At 34.9% G+C, this 23,097-nt stretch overlaps 2 protein-coding genes across 4 annotated transcripts; one reads left to right on the forward strand and one right to left on the reverse strand.

The window, feature by feature from the left end:
- Nucleotides 1–1,287: 1,287 nt before the first annotated feature.
- Nucleotides 1,288–17,927, reverse strand: KU70 (ATP-dependent DNA helicase 2 subunit Ku70-like protein). Of its 3 annotated transcripts, none has more exons than XM_011075526.3 (19): nucleotides 17,772–17,927; nucleotides 17,594–17,671; nucleotides 16,243–16,359; nucleotides 15,620–15,734; nucleotides 15,112–15,217; nucleotides 14,837–14,954; nucleotides 14,607–14,690; nucleotides 14,464–14,522; nucleotides 13,301–13,434; nucleotides 13,181–13,224; nucleotides 12,954–13,030; nucleotides 12,288–12,435; nucleotides 7,701–7,762; nucleotides 6,332–6,392; nucleotides 3,569–3,661; nucleotides 3,372–3,492; nucleotides 2,303–2,405; nucleotides 2,005–2,191; nucleotides 1,288–1,607 (listed from the first exon to the last, which is right to left on the reverse strand). In XM_011075526.3, the coding sequence occupies exons 1-19, from the start codon at nucleotides 17,832–17,834 to the stop codon at nucleotides 1,494–1,496; spliced, it is 1,884 nt and encodes a 627-aa protein (XP_011073828.1). In that variant the 5' UTR covers nucleotides 17,835–17,927; the 3' UTR covers nucleotides 1,288–1,493. The 3 variants fall into 3 exon arrangements, with proteins under 3 accessions (XP_011073828.1, XP_088734780.1, XP_088734781.1); XM_088878654.1 differs by having other exon boundaries at nucleotides 12,949–13,046; XM_088878655.1 differs by having other exon boundaries at nucleotides 1,408–1,644; nucleotides 12,949–13,046.
- A 3,092-nt stretch (nucleotides 17,928–21,019) lies between these two features.
- LOC105158689 (UDP-glycosyltransferase 92A1) lies at nucleotides 21,020–22,901 on the forward strand. The gene has a single exon (XM_011075527.3). It carries the CDS (start codon nucleotides 21,207–21,209, stop codon nucleotides 22,698–22,700), a length of 1,494 nt encoding a protein of 497 aa, XP_011073829.1. The 5' UTR covers nucleotides 21,020–21,206; the 3' UTR covers nucleotides 22,701–22,901.
- The last annotated feature ends 196 nt before the right edge of the window (nucleotides 22,902–23,097 follow it).

Here is a 23,097-nt window from a genome sequence, read left to right on the forward strand (position 1 = left end):
TTTTAAATATATTTACTTAAAAATATATAGAAAAATCATATTTTTTTAATTTTATAATTTAAATTAAACTATTAAAGTGAATTATATTTAATTTGAAAAATATTAAATATTAAATTAAATTATATTAAATTCAAATAGTTTTATAATTGTTAAAATTATTCTCTATTAACTAAAATATATTTAATTAATATAATTAAAAAGAAAAAAGGAAAACATTGCGGCTGCCGTTGGACAATCGTCCTCGCCCTCTTTCCACGTACGAAAGCGCGATGACTACGCGATGTCGCCCAAATTTCCCGTGGCCCCTATCTATGGGGAAGAGCAGAGGCGAGGGGAGGCGGTGGGGTAAGGGTGGGAGTGGCGGTAATTGGGGAGGGGTAGGGGCAGTGTTAATTTTGTTTGCCCTTTTTTTTAAATAATATTTTTATTAATAAAATTTTAACTCTATCTTTTTTTAAATTTATAATTCAACAATTAAAATTAATTGATTAAATTTAACGACTGTGATATAATTAATGTAGATCTAACGATCATTAAAATAAAAAATAATATATATTAATCAAGGGTGTAACGATCATTTTGTGAAAATTAAAGCCGTCAGTTAAATTCAACGAAGAGGGGCGATTGAGCTCTCATTTTAAAAATAAATTTATTAAGTATTTAGATAATATAATACTTAAAACTTATAGAATGTTAGTGACAAATTTATAATTAATTTAAAAAAACTTGTTAAGATCTTAAAAATAAATTAGCAACTCCTTACTTTTCTTTTTATAAAAGAGCTTATAAGCTTCTAACATTTTATTTTTAAAATTTATATATATATTTTTTTAAAGGATTACCAAACACTTTGTAGAATTGAATCCTATTCGAGTCAACATCGAACAACGTACAAAAGAAGAAGGGATGTGTAACTAAACGGTATTTATTTGACTGCTAATTTCATCACAATTTCAGACCATCTCAATATTAACATATTCTGTTACTGGATTTCTTTAATTAACTAAACATTCTTTAAACAAAATTCTGATCTTTTTGCCTTCTTATAGCGCGCTCTACTCAAAGTGAACAAGAAGAAAAAGCACAACAATTGCTTTAGTTTCACTCAGCAGCCATTTGCACAAGGAATGGCATCAGTAAACATGCTAACTCGGTTATTCCTCTCTGATGTTTTGGCTAAATAGAACGGCTCATGATTCCCTATAAGATTGCCAAAGAATAACGAGCAAGATGATTTCTGCTTCGCTCTTCCCTTTTTTGTCAATACATTTTCTAAAACGTAGATAATTTCTGGCATTCAAAGGCAGCTTTTATCACAAAAATAACATTCCTCCTGTACAGTCAAGATGACAGCAACATGAAGCAACCATTAAAAGATGATCAGGAGAGAGCATTGGTTGACAACAGTTTCAAGTGCAACCACATAATGTATTGCATCTTTTAGTGTCTAAAAGCCAGAGCGATGCAGAAAATGCAATAGTCCTTAACAACAATCATTTACCCATGTGAGTTAAGATTCGGCTGATCAGAGCTTCCTTTTTCCCAGTAACGGGCAGGTTGTGTCTGGTCAGGTAGTACTTAAGTTCCACCACCGTCAACTCCTTCAACTGCCCAATATTATAAACGGCTATTAAATTCCAGTTCCTGATGAATAAAGATCACAAGAACTATTTTAAGTTCTTTTAGAGCTATTCCCTGGAGGAATCATGACTAGACAAAGTTTAGTGTCATTTCATTGAATTTTCTCCATCAAGATAATTACTCTACGAAACCTTATGTTGTTTCTTAAGCTCTTCTCAATTGAAAAGAGATTATAATACTTCTGGAGCCAAAGAAATAGAGGTCTGAAATTTTCCAATGCATTGTCAGGAACAAGCAAACAAAAATGATCACTTAGACTTAGTTATGTAAATCGTTTTTAGCAATGAGTATATCAGACATTTCAAATTGAATCATCCTTTTTACTTGGGCACACAGACAACAGATAGTAAAAGCCAGTGTCACCTTTCCATTGTCTGCAAGATCTAACCAGTCATAGTTTGCATACTCCTTGGTTGCATTTTCAGCAATTGCTTTCCTTTTTTTGGAGGCTTCACTTGTTTTTTCATTGTTCATCAAGTCATTCTCCTCTTCAAAATTTTCTCCATAGACAGAAAGCTTGAACTCTTCCAATGCTTTGACAATACCCGGTCTACAGAAAGAAACCAAAATAAAGCCAATGTCAAACTTGAGATGATAAAAAGCAGAATGACCATGTTTGAAAAAGCTTAGCATTTTTTTAACAGCATCAAGTCTGTGGTACCTCGCCAAGCCTTCTTCATCTGGAAGGGTTTCATCCTTGGTATCAGGCATTTCATCTTCATCCAAAGCCAGAGCCTGCAATACTGCATAATGTCTCTGCAAGGCTGTAAAAGAAATTAAGATAGGGTTGCAACTATCAGAATTGGGACAGTTGGCTGAACCTTGCAGACAATGTACTGTTATTCTTTTGAAATAAGCAAATTTGGCTCTGATTAATCATTGGACCTCAAGCTTGGAATCAGTGGTTATTAAACTGCTTTGTATGCACCCCAGAATTATGAATCTACATTTCCGAAGTCAGCACGCGCAGGATTCTAACATCGATCTGACTGAGCTTTTACTTATTTACGTTGATTCTCTTGTTCATTATAATATATTACATCGAAGTACTCAGTTAGATTAACATCTGATTCACCTAAATTTTAATACGTTAGCACACCCATCTTGGGCAAATCCATCGCTTTTCTGACACTTTTTTAGACTTCATAATAACAGTCAAAACTCCTAAGGTAATTACATTACTCATCACTAACTTTACTAGCATAAAAATAAATTAATTGAATGAAACTATAGCTATCCATGTCAAAAGAATGCTGCATTTGTGATGTTTACATGGTTAGGATCTTAGCAAGACTGCTTATGGAGTTCATTTGCAAAATTCTATCTGCTTTCTGTTATCCAAAATTCAGTGCAAGCATCTTGTCCCTTATGCATATGTTTTCACATCTTCACAAATTTCTTTATCTCCACCCACATAGTCCTGACATTGCACAGATAGCTTCAGTGTTATACCCTAAAATTATGAAAAGATTTCACCAACCATTTCTTATATTTGCCATAATTTTCATCTCATGATAAATATGTTCCTTGGATGCTTGTATCAAGGTCCTCCAAGAGAAATAGCATTCTTAAATTCTAATTGATGCATTCTTTTCAGAAAGCAGGTCTCCTACATCACCAAATTAACTTTGAAGTTAGCACCATTCCAAATACTTGTTATCCATTTACTACTGTTATGATATTTACTATAAGAAAATCCACAGAGCGGTCCTTCAGAATATGGAACATACCAGGGTTCGCAAATTGGCAAACTGAAAAGTTTTTTAGATCAACACGCTTCACTAACAAAGAGGCGCTCTTTATTTGGTCTTCAGTTGCTCGAGGTGCCATGGGATTTGTATCAGTGTGAAGCTGCAGATCCACCATATTGTTTTTAATTCTAAACTCTTCACTTAAGAAATTAGTGAAGTTAAAAAGTTACTCTTACCTCTTCAACAGGTCTGATATCATCAGAATATGGAAGATATATCATATGCATTCCAGGTGGTTCAATCTGACCACTGGTGCTGACAATCTCATCCTGCAGTTCAACAATTACAAACAAATTGTAATATTCAGGTTTAGCATTATGAGCAATGTGTAACTAACAACCACAAAATAATATATGAACCCACAGCTCTAGCAATCTTTTTGTTCAGGATAGAAGATTCATTGAAATAAGAAGTGTTGAGGATAGAGGATCACATGCTCTAATAAAATTCAAATGGGGAAGACTTCTGTAGAACCATTCCTCCCCCTCCCCGTCCCTCCAAACTTCCAACTTTCTTTAGTAGTCTCTTGTAAATACTTTATTAAGGTAAGGAGCATAATGCTACAGCAGAAGGGAACAAAAGCAACATTCTTTACATAGGCCACAAATATAAAAGAACAAGCACACTGCCATACTTTTTCTCAGAAATTATTTAATCATGCCACCACTGAAATTTCGGTTACTATCTTATCAATATTAAGAGGATTATAAAAACTTCTCCTGAGATTTGCTCTAAAGACAAGAAAATCACTTAATTCTCTGAAATTACATTCATATTTCCTAGCATAGACGTCTGTTGAAAATCCTAAAGTCTTTTATGAAATCACCTACTTGCCCGTTGTTAAAGAGCATATAAGCTTCATTATCTGGTTATCTGAATTCCAAGGACTTCCCCCACGGTTTTTGTCCAAATGGATTATCTTCCTAGAAATTTCAATTAAATTTCTGTGTGGTTTCCAAGAAAAACTCCTGAGATATCCCAACCATCGGAAAACACTTTGCAACCACACACAAAGTTGAATATTCAAATCCAAATTCAAGTCCATAATAGCATACATGCATTTAAACCAAGATTCAACCGTTGTGTCTCTTTTGTTCCTTGCTCGACAACTCATGCTCTAAGTCAAAATAAAAAATTTAAATTTCCCAGAGAAGAGCTTTCTCCAACATGGAAGCTGATTGGTGGTTTATGAAATTGTGACAAAACAAACAGATGGTGCTAATTAATCTGTGAAAGGAGAAGATAAGGAGAGTGTTAAAATAAAAAACCCAACACTATGTAATTAAACTTTTCAAAATACTAATATATTCTAGCTCTAGTACCACAGAATGTGCTTACTTATATTATGAAATAAACCTCAAAATTTTACGGCGAATAAAGAATATTATATATAAGGGGGATTAGTTGGACTTAGACTAACCTCAAGAAAGGTTTAAAAAAAAAAAAACTTCCAATTTCACAATATATTGATACTTAATTTGAGGTACAATTGTCTTTTCATTAAGCTTTCGTTGACGACAACTTCTTCCATTGCATAGGCTAGTACTCGGGTAGGGACAGCACTGGGCAGGTCTGGGCCGGACTTGAGAGCCGCTTTGGACTCGCCCAGTGTGAAACCCCGCCTTGCCCCACTCCACCCCAACCAACTTGGACCTAGTCAATCGTATAAAGCTTCTTTTCTCTCTAAAATTTTAGAATAATAAATATATTAGTAAATCAAATTACATAACATTCACCATGAACCATTACATAGTTGGAAGTATCACTGCTTGCTAATGGATAAATCCATTTTTTGATAATTGTGGTTCTAAATTTAATAACCACTACGTATTTATTCCAATTGTAGGTTAGGTTTTGGATCATTTATCTTTAGTAATACATTAAAAGTATTGTTAAGCAGACAATTTTAATTTTTTCAACAATTCACCATCAATCCAAACACAAAGTACATTATTAGACATTCAAATACAAATATCACCCTTAGTTCAAATTATAGTCTTCAACGTATTCAAGTAAGTGAAGTGGGTGAGTCGAAAGATTCAAAACTCAAAATTCTAAAACCTGGAAGATAAATTAATTATTAATAATCCAGGCCAGATTTGCAAAATTTTATGGGGCTTGTCCAGGTTTGGGCCCTAGTTTATGTGAACCCATTGCCAAACCTATGACTCGGGTATAATGCAAGATGCCAATAAACAATAAAGGTGGCTGTAATTTCATAAACCCAAAGAGGACTATATGGAAAGTTGGTGTAATTATCCATGAAAAGAATTTCAAACTTTAGCATAAAGTAACCAAAAGAGTTCCAAAAGTTCATGAGCTACAAATTTCAATCTCTTCCAAAAGTCAATATTGCTTTATCAAATGTTTTTGGAATTCACTTGCACAACATGCTGACAATATAGTGCTATATGTTTCTTCAATAACACAAAAGTATTTCAAGTTCAAATGTTTAGCTGAAAAAAGAATTACTTAATTCGCATTAGTCACATTCAGAGAATGAACTTTAGCCTAAGACTGCATAAGGCAGCATGAACCTCTCTTCATTTAGAATAAAAGAGCTCCTACACTCCACTGGGAAACATGACCAGCAATTCACTGGATGATTCTTCTATGTTTATTTTACAGCAGAGAGGCAATCTATATTGTATGGTCAAGCACGTTTCGGTTTCAAGATCAACATGCTGGAAACATGTTTAGATTCTTTTATACATTATAAATAACATATAAATGGGTAGAACATTTTATAGATTTCAACAAGAACCAAGAAGAGAACTAGTAAAGTGATGAGAAAGAAATCGGATTTTGTTCAAGTGTATACTCTAGCTAAAATGCATTCCAACATAAGAAGAGTACACAGGACTTGTAGTTGAGTTCCAACATTATCATCATATGCTTGCTCACTGAAACAGGACTTTATTACAACAACAATATCTTACTTGTGCAACTAATGCCACCAACTGAGGATGAGTTGAGCTCCCATAAAACGCAACGGCGAAACTGTAGCATAAAATGAGCAACTAAGTACAATAAAAAGCAAAGAGGTGAAATCTTCACAGGAAGCCAACATCCGACTAATACACTGCTTGAAACTGTGCCCAACATTGTCTTTTATTTCATTTCAGATACTTCTTCCCATATGGTTTTATTTTGCCATATCAGAATCATTCATGCACACTTACATGAAATAGGCTACACAATCTCTACCTAGACACTTGTCTATGGGATAATAGGAAACCAAAATGTATTGATAGGTTATTGGCATTTTCTTAGCCATCAAACTTATGGGGAAAGCTCATGTATGCAACATTGGGTCAGCGAAGTCCAGGAAAAGATGTAGGAGAACATGAACATGAATATCTAGCAACCACTTTTAGCATTCAATTACAACACCACGTACACACTCAAATATCTAAAATCTAAATTTGGGTGGTACCAGTATATTCAAAACTCAACCTCCAACTTGGACTGAGGACTCTTCTCTTCTCTCCCTTTCCTCCTCATAGTTATGGGGAGAGGTGATCCTCCATAGTAGCATTAGCAACAAATGAAGGTGGAAATCTAAGATTTATGTGCAGGGTTATCAAATGTAATTGTAATTTTAACTATATGTAAGAATGTTGTTATTGTATTTTTTAATTTGTTTATTTGAAGATTATGAAACTGATAATGTTTTCTTCTAATGCTAGTTTGTGATCGAAAAAACAAAAGAATGTATGTTAAACATATAATAGGTTAATTGGAACAAAACGTGTTTAAAATATGTTCGAGAAAACATTAAAAAAAATAGTCGTGATGAATATACAGTATATTAGAAAAATATGATGGCTCCCTTTTGATATATGGATAATAAAAATTGCACTATTAAAAAATGTACTCATTATACAATATATAAGAGTAACAAGTATTAACCCTCAAGGAAAACTTTAGAGGGTGTGCTGCGTAAATTTAGAAAAGCCGCAGAGGGTTATAAAGCTTAGGGTATAAAATAGTTGTTCCACTATTTCCTTTTTTTTACCTCTGACTGATGACACTTTTTCCTGGTTAGGTGACATATTAAGATTGAGGAATTCCTAAACTGATATTAACATGAGGGGAAGTAAATGTAACTTGACATGTCAGAAAATAGATGCCTTTACGTTGGACAAACTTCAGTAGAGGGTACTCTAATTAACTATTTCATTGATTTGTGGCAGGCTGCTTTGGGAAGCAAGTGGTACATGTTAGTGTCACTTCCCTTATAAACATATGACTAAATGAATGGATAATGCTAATTCATGAAAAACTTCAGCAATCATTTGAACTCACCGCTTCAGCCGCAACATTGATCTGTGAAGAGCTATGAAAATACAAGTACTTCCAATCACTTCCTGCACCAAATAAATGAAGAATAGAGGGGAATTTAGAACAAAAGCTATTATTGATTTCATGTGAAAGAAGAGAAGAACAAAGAAACTAATGCCAAATGAAATGACAGAAGGATATTAGCTTTTGAATTTGAAAGAAGATCAGCCAGGCAGCCAGGCTCTGGATACCAGCAAGCTGCAATTTGAGCTTTCTCCATTAAACTGAATCCTAACTTAGAGATTGTTCACATGTTCAAGCTGATTTTTAAATTTTAAATTTTTTACTTCTTCATTTGTTTGAAAATAATTACTTCTGAATTAAGTATTCAAGGTGGATAAAGACTGTCCAAGCACTAGGCAAAGGCTAGAAATACAAGCTTCAGAAAGTTGGTTGTGGCCGCCTGGCCGGCTCAAGCGTCAAGCTTCTCCAGCTTCAATTAGTAAAACTATAATGAAGTGAACTCCCTGATAATGATAATCAGCATTCAGTTCAATAAACATAGCAGATGAGAAGAATAGGTAGGGATGACAGGACCGGGACCTGTGAGCATTCCCCATTAAGCATGTCACTTGACTCATCTTATACAGACTTAATCCTGAAAAAAGAAGGCTATTAACCAAGCTGATCAATCCCTTCCTCTCAATTGATTGCCCAAGAATGGCTCCCTCTGGTTACATTTGGGGGGAGTATCTCAATTCCGCCTGGATTATGCCAAACATGCATCAACTTTCTCCCTCCTCTTCTCTAAAATATTATTAAGAATCCTTAACCATTACTAACATACATACATATAGATATACTCCTATTACTATATTTTTTTTTATATACAATTTATACATTTCCATCCATTACATCAATAAAAGATATGAACATGTACTGATATAATAACATATGTAACAACAACAACAAAAACAATAATAATAATAATAATTGATGTGCGCCACTTGCCATGAAAAAATACTTACATAAACTGCTACAGTAGGAAATATCTCCCTCTAAAGTAAGACCAAACACAAATTCTCTAACTTATTCCACCACAATATGTTTCTCTAAAACATTTCCCTCAAGCATACATACAGCTTTATATACTTGTTCTTGATTCATGGATGTCGTCTATTGTTGATTGGTAGTGGGTCACTGATTTGGTGGTGTTGGAAATCTTGGGGATGGACTAAAGTTTCTGGAAGTTGGGATTTTATAATGAAAACTGGGGGAATTGGGATTATTGCTGAAAATTTTTAAGCTTTTTTTACCTGAATATATGCTTGGACTTGGTATATCTTAATTAAAGTATGTCAATTGTCCTGGTGTTAGCGTTTGAATTTTCCGATTGTTTTCAATGTGCTATTCCATGGGTTGATATGAATTGTTCTAGTTTAAGTTTAGATAATTAAAAGAGAGTAGCACATGCAGCATAACAAACATATTGTTTGTGTGGAATGTATCTCCTCGGTTGTATGAAATGGAAAATGTGCAAGGATTAACTGAAAAACTCCATGTGTGGGCTTTTGAGCCAAGAGCATTCCACTTAAATTGTGCTTATGCATTTCTTGTGATTGAGTGCATCAAACATGGTTCGTTCATTCTGGAACTTGCTTGTGCTATGCATTTTCAGATCAATTCTTGGTGGATTTGTGTATGAAAGTGATGAGGACACCTAGGAATGGCCGGTTTGACCTTAAAAAACTACCGCACTTCACCCCTAGAAAAACTCATTTGAGCATTAGCTTTTCGTTTCTTGGTTAACCTATGTTACAGGCCACTTTTACCCCTTCTGGTTATTCCTCAAAGTAATTTGTGAACCCATATAAGGGGATGATGCTGGCTTAGTTGCTTGGATGTATAACATGCAAAGAAGTGAATGACATGATTTAAGTTGTGTAGTAGGGGAAAAATTATTATCCCCGTTAAAAAAAAGGGAAGAGAATAAAAGAAAAGAAGAAGGAAGAGAATTGGAAGTCGAGAAAAGAAAAGAGAAAGGAGAAAAAGAATTCAAAGAAAAAGAAAGAAAGAAAAATGGAGGAATTTTGTTCTTTAACACACTTAAATCAAGTTAAAGAGAAAGGGTTATTCAAGGTAAGCAACTAACTTGACACATGCAAGAAGGAAGGCCAATTGCTTTAAGCAACGCACTTGGAGTCAACAATCTGGCTTTATCCACTTATGAGAAGGAATTCTTAGCTATATCTATGGCTGTCACTAAGTGGAAAATTTACTTGCTAGGATACTTTCATAATGTTTGGTTTTGTTTTTAATTTGAGGTGTTTTGTGGAGATAGAGAGAGAAAAACAAAGATAAATAAGTATAAGTTAGAGATAGTGTGTATATTTGTATTTGTTTTTAGAGATAATATAAAATAAGTATGGTATGTTTGATGTTGGGTAGTGGGAGACAAAAAGTACTTTTCATTGTCAAATCATTTGTCAAATCATGTCTCTTTTATATATATTTATATGTATATGTATGAAAATGTATATGTTTATATTTATATGTATATGTATATTTTTTGGACAAAAAATAATCAAAATACTGTTTTAAAATAATGCAAAATATACCTAAAACTGGCAAAATAAAACAAGCCAAACATAGTGTATATTTTGGCCCATCTTAAAATCAAAACCAAAAATAGTGTTTGTGATTAAGACAGATCAACAAAGTCTGCAGTTATGAAGTTCAATACAAAAAGGGGAATGAGAATAGGGCACGTGATGCTCTATCCAGGAGAGTGCAGACAGCAGGTGAGAAAAATCAATGCTATCACCACCAGGTGCCAAGATGGGTTCAAGAGTGCAGGATAGGTATGAAGGTGATACACTCTTCCAAGCCGTCATACAATCTGGCATTAGGAAAATGATCATCAGTGCATCACATGATTCAGCGATGGGAGGTCATTCAGGGATTCATGGCACTTATCAAAGAGTAAGGCAATGTTCTTTCGGCCCAGACTTAAGGAAGAATTACACTCTTGGGTTAGGGAGTGTGCAACATGCCAGAGAGCCAAGCATGAGAATAATCCATATCCCCGATTATTGTACCCATTGCCAATATCTGAGCAAGTTGGTCTTGCATACTCATGGAGTCCAGTGAAAGACTACTTTTATCTTAAGGGAAGGACTCTATATTGATTGTAGTGGATACACTAACCAAATACTCTCATTTCCTAGCTCTGAAACACCCTTACAGTGCCAGCAGAGTAGCTAAAGTATTCCTTGATTTCATCTATAAATTGCATGGAATGCCCAATATAGTTACAGAGACATGATATTCACTAGCAAATTCTGGAAAGAATTGTTCAGTTTGTTGGGAGTTTCTCTAGACATGCATCAGCTTATCACCCTCAAAGTGACGGGCAAACTGAGAGAGTCAACCACTGCTTGGAAAACTATTTTAAGGTGCATGTGCCATCAACAACCAAAAAGGTGGTGGGATGGCTTGGGCACAGTATTGGATCAACACCAACTCCCATACAGGGGTTAAAACTACTCCTTTTTCAAGCCTTGTATGGTTATCCTCCAAACCAATTGTGTATAGGCCCTTATCTGCAGAGTCACCATACTAAGGTGGAGGAATTGGTGCAGGAAAGAATGAAGATGCTTCAGTTATTGAAGGACAATCTATGCAAGGCTGAGCAAAGGATGAAATTATTTGTGGACAAACATAGGAGTGAAAAGAAGTTTGAAGTACGAGATTATGTATTTCTGAAGCTACAGCCTTACAGGAAAATTTCTATAGCATTGAGAAGGAAAGTGAAACTCTCTGCAAGATATTATGGACCCTATGAAGTGGTGCAGAGGGTTGGGGAGGTAGCCTACAGGTTAGCATTACCAACTACTTTCAGGATTCACACTGTATTTCATGCTTCATGCTCCCTGCTGAATGCGCTTTCAGATCGGGACTGTTGGATGAAGTGGATAAAAGATGGCCTTCAGATTTCTAGGGTTTGTAAAATTGGGGAGAAATCAAGCAACAGGCAGGAAACAAGCGCATTTTGAAAGAGGAAGAGGTTTCAAAATTGGGGATTCAGGCACAGCAGGAGGACACCTTTTCGAGAGACTTACCTTCAGCATCTGGTGAACACGTGACTAATGATCTGAAGGGCAGCAAAAGCAGTATGACCTGGAGGTGGCGCACAAATTCCCAGCAGCGCACAAGCCAATGAGCTGGGAAAGTTTGTTAGGAGCCAATAATCTGTCTGCTTAGATTTTTGCATTCCAGCTTTGTATTTAACCAAGTTTGTACTCATTGAAGCTCAGTATTTAATGAAATTCCAGCATTATATTCTCCTCATCTCCTTCTTCTCTCCTTTCCCACCCCTATTTTCTTAAAAATCTTACTGGAACTTACAAGAACATAACACATGCGCAGGAGCACGTAATCAAAGCTGACTAGATTGAAAGAAGAAAAAGATAAAAAAGCCACTACAATGCCTTTTCAAACACTGGAAAAAAACAGTTAACACATAATTTTCTAAAGCATCTCACAGTACAAGGAGATAGCAAATTTAGAAACAAGATAAGCATGAATATATAGGGGTAAGAACAACGTAACCTCATCACTTGGGAAAACAAAGGTCGATGGCCTCAAGTTGTGATAATCCTTCAAGCAACTCAACGGCTTGAAACCTAGGAGACGAAGATGTCCGGTAGAGACCCTCTTGATTTCGGAAAGTTCATTGGCTGAGAACATTATATTCTCACTGGAAAGGAAAGCTAATAATAATCATTTGAAAATAAAGCAAATGAAGCACAAGTTAACATGAAAGCACATACTTGAAACAACCATATCTGAGAAGCTATCTTGAGTCATGCCCTAGATAACACCATCTTGTGGCCTATTTATATGATTCCTATAAAATTATCTAACTCCTTCAACAATGAGTTAAAAGAACAAAGCACTTCAAAAAAGTTCAAGTTTCCTTAATACCTCAGGATAGCAAAATCTCGAAAATCCAGTTTTAGAAATCCTCGCAGAAACAATGAATCAAAATATGGAACACATTAAGATATTCCAGGAAAAACTGAAGCAGGTGGAAATTCAAACTCAAAGTTGATTTAATATTTAACCAGTAAAGAAATGTCCAAGAAACTATGCCAGTAAATCAGGGACAAGACAGAAATAAGGCATCAACAGGAAATATATACAGAGACATAATTTTAGATAATCCAGTAAGTATTGCCCAAGGCATTTCAAAAGCTAAAAGTAACTGAACCTCACTTCTTGTAAGTCTGAAAAAGTTTTGGAGGCTCCTGCAGCAGAGCACCAGTGTCTGAACAGAAAAAAGATCTCTCTGCCTGAAGAAATGAGAATCTAAGAAATGGTATTACAATCATGTGCTTCAGAAAGTAGAATAACTATCACAACTCTTCAAAGTTGAAAATAAATTATCAAGGGTTTTTAATTCATGGAACCCAGTTCAAATAAACAACTTCCAGTATTAATACCTTTATAGGAAGATTAGTGACTGAATCAAGCCAAGTGATAGCCCCTGAAACCAAAGAGGATATATTAGAGATGTCTTACCTTGAGGCCAATTATGAGACACATATAGACATGAAACAGACCTGGATTGGTTGGACGGACTAAAGCATAGGTATTTAATTCAATGGATATGCCACCAGCAATGATGAAGTTAATTCTTCGAACTTTCCGCTTTCTGAAAATACGCTTTCTTAGCTGATCTTTCATATCCTCAAATCTGACATCAAAATGATGTTTTGTCAGCATAATTAGGAAAAAAAGGAGAGACACTTGCTTGTATATCCCAGAAACTAAAAGCACATCTCCGCTAAATTTGGCGAGAAACATATCTGTTTCATAGTCAAATTATAAGACAACTCATGTCTGATTAAGTCAGTGCAAGTATAAATGAAAAGGATGGATCCAGAACAATAAAGTTGCTTCGTCTTGCTTTTTCTTGGCTCATAAGTAAAGATTCTGCAATTAATCAACTTGATCAGCGATAGCATCACATTGGTACATTGCACTTATTACTGTATTACCTAGTTTGATGCTAGGGTACATACATAACACCTGAAGCAACATAAAGACACATTTTAGGAGAATAACTAATGGTATACGTAGTATACTTGATGAAGGATGCACTGGAAGTCCCTCCATGTTCCTAGTGGGGAAGAACAAAACCAAGAATTATATCATTTGCAGCATTTATTTAGGTGCTCATAAGTTGACAGAAAAAATATATAGTTCAAAATAATTTGTTTTAAAATTCCATACTGGGAATAAGATAATCATTTATTTGATTCTTGAAATTCATTAAATTAACAAGCATAAACAAGTTACGCATCAATGTTTTCCCCATATGCTTTTTCATGCACAATCTGCACATACTTTCCAATTACAAATCAGAAAAATATTAGTATTATTTCATTCTACTTCCTACTATATGACTAATGCTTTTTGAACAAACCCTTTAAAACCATTGGAAAATAATGTGATCCAATATATAAGCAAACAAAATTCAACTGAGCAGTTAACATCCATATCCTCTTTATTGATAATTAATGTACATCATAGACTAATTACCCCAATGGCAACATTGAACAACAAAAGAAATTGTCAACTCGACCAGGTTAATAAACAAACAGTAATAAGATGTAAAAGGATGGTAATGCCAAAAACAAATAAAGTTGCAAAGTTCTTGGACTTTTGGGCAAGATTCTGTCAGACAGAAAGGAAATTAGCAAGGGAACTGGCTGATCCAAACCTCTCCCCTATTAAAGCCTTAAACTCAGCCAGGTCATTGCCTTCCAGTCCCAATAATTCCTGAATATATGAGGAGTGAATTAGATACAAAAGAAAACTAGATATAAACAAGACAAGGGTAATCCATTCTAAGCATGAACCTACCGCATAGAAAGTGGACATATTGAAGTCTTCATCTGGTCTACTCAAGGGAAGGAGTTCAATTAAGATGCCAAGATCTTGAGCATCCTGAAAAGAAACCAAAAACTCATTTTTCATGTTTCTCATAATTTTACTGTGCCAAAAGACATTGCGTCCTTGCATTTTTCAAATCTCAAGATCTTCTGAGCTTTACGAAGACTCGATCTATGCATGTGCATGAACTGAAACATTACTTTGGCTCGTTGTAATGTTGTTCTCATCATATCCATTTTTGTCACTCCTTTCATGTTCCCAAATGGATCATCTTCATTTGTAAACAACAGAATCCTTTTATCAGCTGTTTTTGCAGACCTGGTGCAATTACAACAGCAATATTATTTGAAACTCAATATCTTTTAGATGAAATAAACCATCAATTACTTTCAAAAAGTTATACCATATATAAAGCGTCCTTGTACATAATGCTTATCTAGATTTTACATTCATACCATTCTGGAGAAAAACATACCCTTTCCGCAATATTGCTTGTGCAGCCCAAAAAGCATTGTAAAGAGAATTATCACGAGTTCCAGGCAAGATGCCATATTTACTCCCAATTTGTTTATCAAATGACTCTGTTTGCATAAAGAATCAGGTAAAAAGTCAGCCAAGAGCCAATTACATGATGGTTGATAGGGCAAAGCAGATAACAAGAAAGGACCTCCAGGGCCATTATTTCATTAGATGCATGAACTAAAAAAAGTTTCCCGTGACGCAAAAAGCCCAATGGGAACTTTATCAGTACATAATGAAAATAAGAAATGCAGTTTTTCTGGTTGTCTCAACATGTCAATGTTGAGAAATTGTGAAAATGTTTCAAATTAAGAAAGTCATGGATCGTGAAGTATAAATATAATATGCTTTGACAAAAGTAACGGTTAGTAAGAACTAGATGTGTTGGAACTTGGAACTATATATCATATGCTATTCAGCAAGGAGGTTGGTTATCGACCCAAATAAAGCTGATAATTACTGACCTTCTATGCGGTCAAATTCTTTGATAAGCCTAGCTGTTGGTCGATCTAAATCCTCTCGTTCAGGAACATTAAAAACATATACACCATTCAGGTCCTGCAAATTCTTCTTTTCCCTCTAGAAAATCAAGCATATACAAGACATAAATGAGATATGGTACTTCAGTCAAAGCCTCAAACTTAACTTTTTTAATATAATAATTTTCATGGTATCTCATGAGTCATGACATATGAAGTATGTCATCCAGTGATCACTTCGATAAATTTAACCTTTATAACATTTATTAACATTTTCTATTGTGTTTTTTATGCAATGATTCACTTCTCCACTCTATATACCACAGTTTTTGGGCTACATGCAACTTGGGTCAAGAATGTTGATTCATGTATAAGAATTGTTTGGAGCATACATGAAACAATTTCACTTTTACTCTTCTTGAATCCTTTAAATTTTCTCTTTTCTTTTCTTGTTGTCCTTTTGACGCATTTGTTGAAGTACTGCAGTGCAGAAATTTCTTAGGATAACCAAACCAAGTCACAGTAAAAAGCTAAGACTACCAAAATGTCTAAGAATCAAAGTTGTGTATTTCTTGCAAAATATTAAAGTCAAAAGGCCTTAAGCTTACAGTATTAAAGAAGCATATAGCAACTTCATCATAAGACCTATTGATAATTTGAGTCTTCAGGGACTGTGCAATGCTACGGACAGCAATTTGAAAGTGACTGACATCCTTCTGATCTTCCTGTAAATAATGACAAATCAATGAGAATTCATCATCTTTTCTCATAGAATAAGTATCAAAATATCATGTATACTTTTCTACTACAAAGAGGTCCTACTTTTGATGTTTCTCTGCAAAAGATAAGCAGAAGGCTACCACCTCCAACAAATAATTGATATGGAAACTTAATTATTGAGAATGAGTGAATGTTATTGACTAAAACTGGCAGCAGGAAAGAACAAAGAGCACAATTTCCAGATTTTTAACCCATTCAATTTAGAAATCAGCATGGTTAAGTTTAACATAATGCGTTCACATCAAGTATGTCATTTGGAAAAAGTTCTCCAACAGAGTTATCTTCTAATTGCTTGCTTTTGTTTGCTTACTTTTGTCTTTAATTTAATTGCTTTAAGTATTTAATTAGCCTTTGTTAGATGAAGTTCCTAAAGTTTCTGGGCTTGTCAAGCATTCTTTCACTGGTCAGGAGAACTTTCTTGGCCTGGATTCTAGAGTTGATTTGGCTTAGAGAATTTCTTTTTAGTATATTTCTAGTCTATTTGTATTGATAGTAAGTCTTTTAGCATCTAAATGTTTTCCTATACTGTAAAACAAATTTCAAATCAAGTGCTATCTTGGTTAAGTCAGCTGCCCTTTCCGCTTGTGCTAGATTGATTGCGTACATAAATCAAAACACTTTAGAGCAAGTCATCTTGGTTTACTTAATTCATACTTACTTTTATCATTCATCAATCTTAAGCTTAAGAACTCCAACTAATACTTGTTTCAGATTTTATATCATCAACCTTCCCATCTCAACATCATGGTATCAATCCCTTGAGAAACAGAATCAAGGCTTCCTAAAGAACTCCATTACTCTACCGCAATGAAGATATCTAAATAATCTGCTTTGGCACTGAAACCTGCTCCAATGTCGTACCAAACTTCATTCTAGACATGTCAAAACCAGCATATCTGAAATGCTCAGTTTAAATAACAATATATTACATAAACCCTTTATATAAATTGCTATTACACCATCCTCGTCAGTTATTATATGAAATGAAAACCACATCAACAGTCTCACTAATGCATCTTTGCAGCCTACGTCACATATTATACATAGCCAAACAAAAAACAGAGAAAAAAGAGAGAGAGAGAGAACGAAGGGAACGAACACTTAAGCAATAACCTCGGCAACATGTCATACAAACATGAGTAGAAACTCAACGCAAAAGGGAAGTGGAAGAGGACTAACTGAAGGGAAAGTGGTGGAGAACATTTTGGGGGAAGCATCCACCAAATACACCAACATCTCCTTCGTAGCATCTCTCTCCTGCACATTCTTACAAACACTTGCTTAGCATACGCAGACGGAGAATTTTCTTTTCGGAAAACAGACATGGAAGCTATTGTGCCCTCATGCTCATTACAACCTGGTGGAATTCATCCTCCGGGTCGTCGTCGTCGCGAAAAACATCGTCGGGATCAATATCCATGGAAGTAAACCAGTGTAAGGCGCTGTTGACGAAAGTTCGTCTGATTCTTACAGGAGAAGTTGATGAGTTTGGCCCTTTACTTCTTTCTATATATATAAAGATTTCAAAATTTTATTGCTATTTCTAAAAGTATATACATTAATTTAATAAATTAAAAAAAATAAAAAAAGAAATAATTACACTTTTCTCACCTAAAATTTGATAGAATTACATATAGGGCTCTTGTAGTTTAGGAAATTACATCTAATATTTTTAGATTTATTTATGTCTAACAAATAAATCTATTGGTAGTCAAAATTTACAGATTTTGTTGATATTAACAAAAAATAATCTATATTAACCCCTGATTGAAATTATTACTGACTTATTGCAAGTCAAATAAATCTTTTTATTGACTCTCATACATCTTCATGCATTAATATATGTGAAAAGGTAAATTTTCATCAATATAAGGGTATTTTAACTGGAAAAATTTATTTGATTTGCAATAAGTCAGTAATCAGACAATCAAGAGTAAATATCAATTCTCATTCACTTTTTCTGTTAATATCAGCAAACTCAATAAATTTTGACTAACGAATGACTTATTTATTAGACGGAAGCAAATTTGAAAGTTGTTAGATGTAATTTCACAAAATACAGGAAATCTACGTATAATTACACTAAACTTTAAGCGATGAGAGTGTTATACCACCATTTTTCAGGATATCAGAAGCCTCTCTTCAATAATAATAGAACAAGTTGTATCTGATATATTTAAATGCATGTGCATAAAAAAAATAAAATAATTAAATATTATTTATGGAAAAGTATAATATTAAAATGATTATGACATTACTCAACTAACAATTTATGTAAATATTGACGAATAATCAATAAGAATATATGAAAATTATTATTTTATTCGAGTGTAACAAATGATCTGCGCAACCCAGAGCTCCTAACACTGAAGAATCTTGCCTAGAACAATGTATTTGTTCCCAAAAAATGATTCCCCCTTTATGCTAGGAAGAGAGCTCCTTTTTATACTAAGTCACTAACTAAGGTAAATGATGAGTCTTTACTCTTTTATCTCTTGTCTTTTTTGATGCGTATATAGATGGAAATTCTTGTGAGGGGGTAAAATGATCATTTTGCGAGTTCCTCTTTAATGCCCTAATCGCCTGGATGTGGCCATAATCTCATACGTTATCCTGTAATTGCTTGGTTTGATCTTTAATGTCCCAAAAATTAAGCTCCTCATTGATGGGAGATATTCAATATAGTTGACTTACTAATATTTTTATATCAGTTATATGAAAAAATAAGTTTATACTATTATAAAAGAGAACCCTTTGATCGTATCAATTTTTTATTGTCCCTTTTTACCCTTTAATTCATTTTATTCTTTTTTAAAAAAATTATCTATGATAGTAATTCAAGTATTTTGTAAATAATTTTATAATTATATTTTTTCCCTCACAACCACTCTCGACCATTTATTCTGGTTGAGGAGACGCTCTTTCCCACTGTGATCAAGAATCGCTAGAAGAAGAAGAAAACCAAGAACAAGAAGCGGGTTTTTATAGTCTTAAACTAATGAAATTTCAACTCAAGGTATTTGATAATTATGTGAGGGAGAGTAGACTCAAGGTATTTGATAATTATGTGAGGGAGAGTAGATTTAACAAGTATATATTTAGATCGTATTTTGTTACCAGAGAAAATTAATTCTTGATACAATTTCATAAGCAGCTGATAAAGAGGAGGATCAAGGTTGTTGGCCTCTTGTGTTTATGATATATGGCGAGAGCGCAATCTACAGTGATTTGAGCAGACGGATCGGATGACTGACTCGCTAGCTTTCCTTATCTTAGAGGACGTTCAGTAGATAATACTGAACGTTACATTACCTCCCTCTATTAGTTCTTATGCGCTTTATCGATTATGACGTATCCCTTGGTCTGTCGAGAAAAAAATCACATATTGAACATTGTTGTATTGTACGACAATACCCTTTAGAAAATATGCTCCCTAAAGTTGTCTTTTATGATGCATGTATTATTGAATGCCAAGTTATCCAACTTTTTTACATATTTCTCACTACTATCCACATTGTAAACAAGTTTTAACAGAAGTTCATTTTTTTCTTTTGGATTTCATTTATGAATAAAATTGTTACAATTCTCTTTGAATTGCAAATTATAAAATGTTTGGTAATAAGGCTGCCCAAGCACCAAAGCAAAAACAAAGAATTACATATATATTTATCTTCTATATTTTTTTTTTGTTTTATTTTTGAGTACTTTTACATTGAATAATAATAATGTGGTTTTTTTGTTCATTAATATTTTCTTATGTAAAATTCTTCTTTATGTTGTGAGTTATTTATCAACCTTATATTCCACGTGCAATTCGGGATATTTCTTTAACATGAAGCCATGTTATGTAATAAACGAGTTCTAATTGAAAATATACGCACTAAAATTCAAAAGAATAACTTTATTTTTGTTTATAATTAAAATAAATTTATATTTAATTTCTTGGCTAGCAAGAATTGCATGCCACAACTGCTAGTAATTTTAAAAGAGAATAGTTAGAGTGGAAGAAAAAAAATAAAAATAAATAACTATTTAGAAAATAAGTTTGATAAGTTGTAGATAGGTGGAGGAGGTGTAGAAGTTAGTGAATGGGGAAACATAAAAAACAAAACAAAGAAAAAGAGACCAAACATAAATGTGACCTTAAAAGAGGAATTTTCTCTTTTCAACTTCCACCAACTTTCTATAACTTCTTTTTTTTTTAAAATTTGAATATTTTTAATTTCTTCATTTAAAATATTTAGGCCATAATTACTAACCGTTATAGGATTGGAGTGGGTCTGGAAAAAGCCCCATCTATGGCCGTTATTGTCACGGATATAATAAATAACATTTGTTATGTGATTGGTCATTTTTCCTGAAATGCATTTGTTATATGATTAGTTCAGGTTCGAAATGAGTTGGAACCAAACTAAAATTTGTCGTGAAAATAAGATGGGATAAAGGAGGGTCAAACTAGCCGTCATTACGTACAAAATTGTTGTCACAGTAACGAGTAATTATCATTTTTTTTTCTTCAAAATTAAATTAAACTATAATGTTAAAGTGAATTCATATACAACACACATAACATGAATATAACCTCATTTATCTCAGGGGTGCTATAACTACAACATATGACTCTGTCCAGAAAAGGACCAGCCCCAGCTGAGTTTTCCAAAGCAATGTTGGCCGTTAGTTCTTGGCAGCAGACGATGCCTGGCCCCACGGTTTTGTTTTCGTTCCTCTTGCTTTTCACACACACACACTGAATAAAAGACTCGGAACTGTCGGAAGAAGGTAAGGAAAGAAAATGGAAAGTAGGAAGGAGGAGCACATAGTGATGCTGCCGTTCATGGCGCAAGGCCATCTGATCCCGTTCTTGGCATTGGCTAACCAAATCCAACGAAGGTATGGCTTCAAGATCACCATAGCCACCACCCCTTTCAATCTCCGCTACCTCAGCACTACTATTTCCAAGAACTCGACAAGCTCCCAGATCCACTTATTCGAGCTGCCATTCAACAGTTGTGACTATGGCCTCCCACCCAACACTGAGAACACAGAGGCATTGCCCCTCAGCCAAATAGCAAATCTCTTCCACTCCTCAACCTCTCTGGAACTCCCTTTTCGAGGGCTGATTCAAGATATATCAGTAAGAGATGGCAGCCCCCCACTCTGCATAATCTCGGATGTGTTCATGGGATGGGCTAGTGAAGTTGCCAAATCTTGTGGCACCGTCAATATCACCTTCACCACCGGCGGCGCCTACGGCACCGCCGCCTATGTGTCTTTATGGCAACACCTTCCCCATCGTGGCAGGGACAAGGATGAGTTCAACCTGCCAGGATTTCCTGATTCCTGTACTTTCCATATCACCCATCTTCATCATTTTCTGAGAGTTGCAGATGGGACAGATTACTGGTCGATATTCTTCCAGCCTCAGATTGGGCACTCATTGAAGTCCTTTGGGTGGTTGTGCAACACGGTTGAGGAGATTGAACCCTTTGGATTGGATGTTCTCAGGAGATACACAAAGCTGCCAGTTTGGTGCATTGGCCCACTTCTCCCACCATGCATGTTGAGTCTAAAATCATCTCGTGTTATTGGCCAGCACACAGGCAGAGAGCCCGGAATTTCTCCAGAGAAATGCCTGGAGTGGCTGGACTTGCACGGAGAGAAGTCTGTTCTTTACATATCTTTCGGTTCCCAGAACACCATCAGCCCCTCCCAGATGATGGCGCTGGCAATGGGGTTGGAGGATAGTAAAAAGCCATTCGTTTGGGTGATTAGGCCTCCCTTTGGTTTCAACTTGAGGGGTGAGTTCAAATCCGAATGGCTGCCTCCAGGCTTTGAGGAAAGAATGGGAAGTAACAATCAAGGATTAGTGGTGCATGGATGGGCACCGCAGTTGGAGATTCTTTGCCACAAATCAACAGCTGCATTCTTGAGTCATTGCGGATGGAATTCGATCATGGAGAGTTTGAGCCAAGGCGTGCCGATCATTGGGTGGCCATTGGCGGCAGAGCAGGGGTATAATGCAAAGATGCTGGTGGAGGAAATGGGGGTGTGTGTGGAAATAACTAGGGGAGTAGAGAGTAGCATTAGCAGGGAGGAAGTGAGGGAAGTGATAGAAAGAGTTATGGGTGGAGGACATAAAGCAGAGGAGATGAAGAAAAAAGCAGGTGAAATTGGGGAGTTGATAAGAGCAGCTTTGAGTGAAGAAGGAAGCCTAAAGGGGTCTTCGCATAGAGCAATGGATGATTTTGTGTCTGCCCTTCTCACCAACAAACAAGGCCTTGCTTGATTAGTTTTCATATTTGACTCAGAGTAAGATGTGTTGTAGGGATTTCAGTGTTCCCCTTCTGTTTCAAATGCGAAGCATTTAGTAGCATATAAGCAGATGGTGAAAATAAAGGTGTTTGCAGTAAGCTTATCTTGCTACCATAAAATCTGTTCTTGGTATAGTACTAATTGAGGCTGCTTGTGTCCGACTCTGAGGACTTCAGATTGCATCTCGATTTATAATTCAAACTGTTATGATCTTAGAATTATAGAAACTTTAAGTGACAATTTTAAAATCCTTCATAATAATTGGAAAGATAAATTTAAACTGATCATGAAGGGTATAAGATCAAGAATTGAAAATTATCCAATAATTTGTTAATATGGATTTGAATTCACACGCAACATTAAGAATTAAC

Source organism: Sesamum indicum, linkage group LG3 (genome assembly GCF_026168435.1).
Source record: "Sesamum indicum cultivar Baizhima isolate 11 linkage group LG3, ASM2616843v1, whole genome shotgun sequence".
Classification (NCBI taxonomy): domain Eukaryota; kingdom Viridiplantae; phylum Streptophyta; class Magnoliopsida; order Lamiales; family Pedaliaceae; genus Sesamum; species Sesamum indicum.